This window comes from Mus pahari, unplaced genomic scaffold (genome assembly GCF_900095145.1).
Source record: "Mus pahari unplaced genomic scaffold, PAHARI_EIJ_v1.1 scaffold_10907_1, whole genome shotgun sequence".
Lineage (NCBI taxonomy): Eukaryota > Metazoa > Chordata > Mammalia > Rodentia > Muridae > Mus > Mus pahari.
The window spans coordinates 11,286-12,127 of NW_018391777.1; the positions used below are offsets into that span (position 1 = coordinate 11,286).

The window sequence follows — 842 nt, forward strand, 5'->3', positions numbered from 1 at the left end:
CATGAAACATGGAACCTTAGGGCAAACGTAAGGGCAGGAAGAGTCAACACTTAATGCAAGCTGAAAGGACTTCCTGGAGGAAGTGATGCCCGTGCTAATCNGATGGAGGAGGTAAAAGGCGTCCAACCCTTTGCTGTTTATTTGCTGCTCCATCTATCCTCCCGTGACACCCCCTTCTTTCTTTCTTTTACAGTCTTCTATGAGTGCTGGCTCAGTTTCCTCCCATGCGAGGACCGGGTCGGCCTTGGGGACGCCAGAGGCTGAGATGCTGCGGGAGGTGTACCTGGTGCTCTGGGTCATCCGTAAACAACTCAGAGAGCTGGCCCGCAGGCAGGAGAGGCGCAGACGGCGCCGCATGCGGTCTCATCCCTCCCATACTTCCCGCCACTCTGAGCCAGTGCAGGGCCTCAAACATGATGCCCGAAGTCCCCTNTAGTCAGGGGAGCCCCAGATCCTTTGAAAGCCCCCATCTCACTCTTATGGAAGATGGACAGGAAGGGTTCAATGGCCATCAGGCCAGAGCTACTGGTGAGGAGACATTCGACCATACTGTCACATCTCACTGGAGCCCCAAGACCAGGCCTGGGGTCGAACACACTCCCCTTCTCTGTGTTTATTCAATTTGTAAAAAAAAAAAAAAAAAAAAATTATAATAATCTAAATATTGAGAAATAAATACCGGATATTTCTGAGTAGATGTAGTCTGTGCTCCTGAATGAGAGGCAGTGAGGGGACTCNGTGGGGTTGTGGTGTATCTGGAGAAACACCCACTAAATGTGTGTGTGTGTGTGTGTGTGTGTGTGCAATTATGCATGAAAGTAACCCTTAGGTATCTTTTTTAT

General features: G+C 49.9%; 1 protein-coding gene across 2 annotated transcripts in view; it reads left to right on the forward strand.

Moving 5' to 3' along the window:
- Positions 1-626, forward strand: part of CUNH7orf61 (chromosome unknown C7orf61 homolog) — a 7,676-nt gene extending 7,050 nt beyond the window's left edge. The window contains exon 3 of one of the 2 annotated variants that reach the window (XM_021188941.1): positions 194-625. In XM_021188941.1, the coding sequence (XP_021044600.1) occupies positions 194-264 (71 nt within the window). In that variant the 3' untranslated portion in view covers positions 265-625. Of the gene's footprint in view, positions 1-193 lie in introns of both variants that reach the window. The other variant, XM_021188940.1, reaches the window with a different exon arrangement.
- The last annotated feature ends 216 nt before the right edge of the window (positions 627-842 follow it).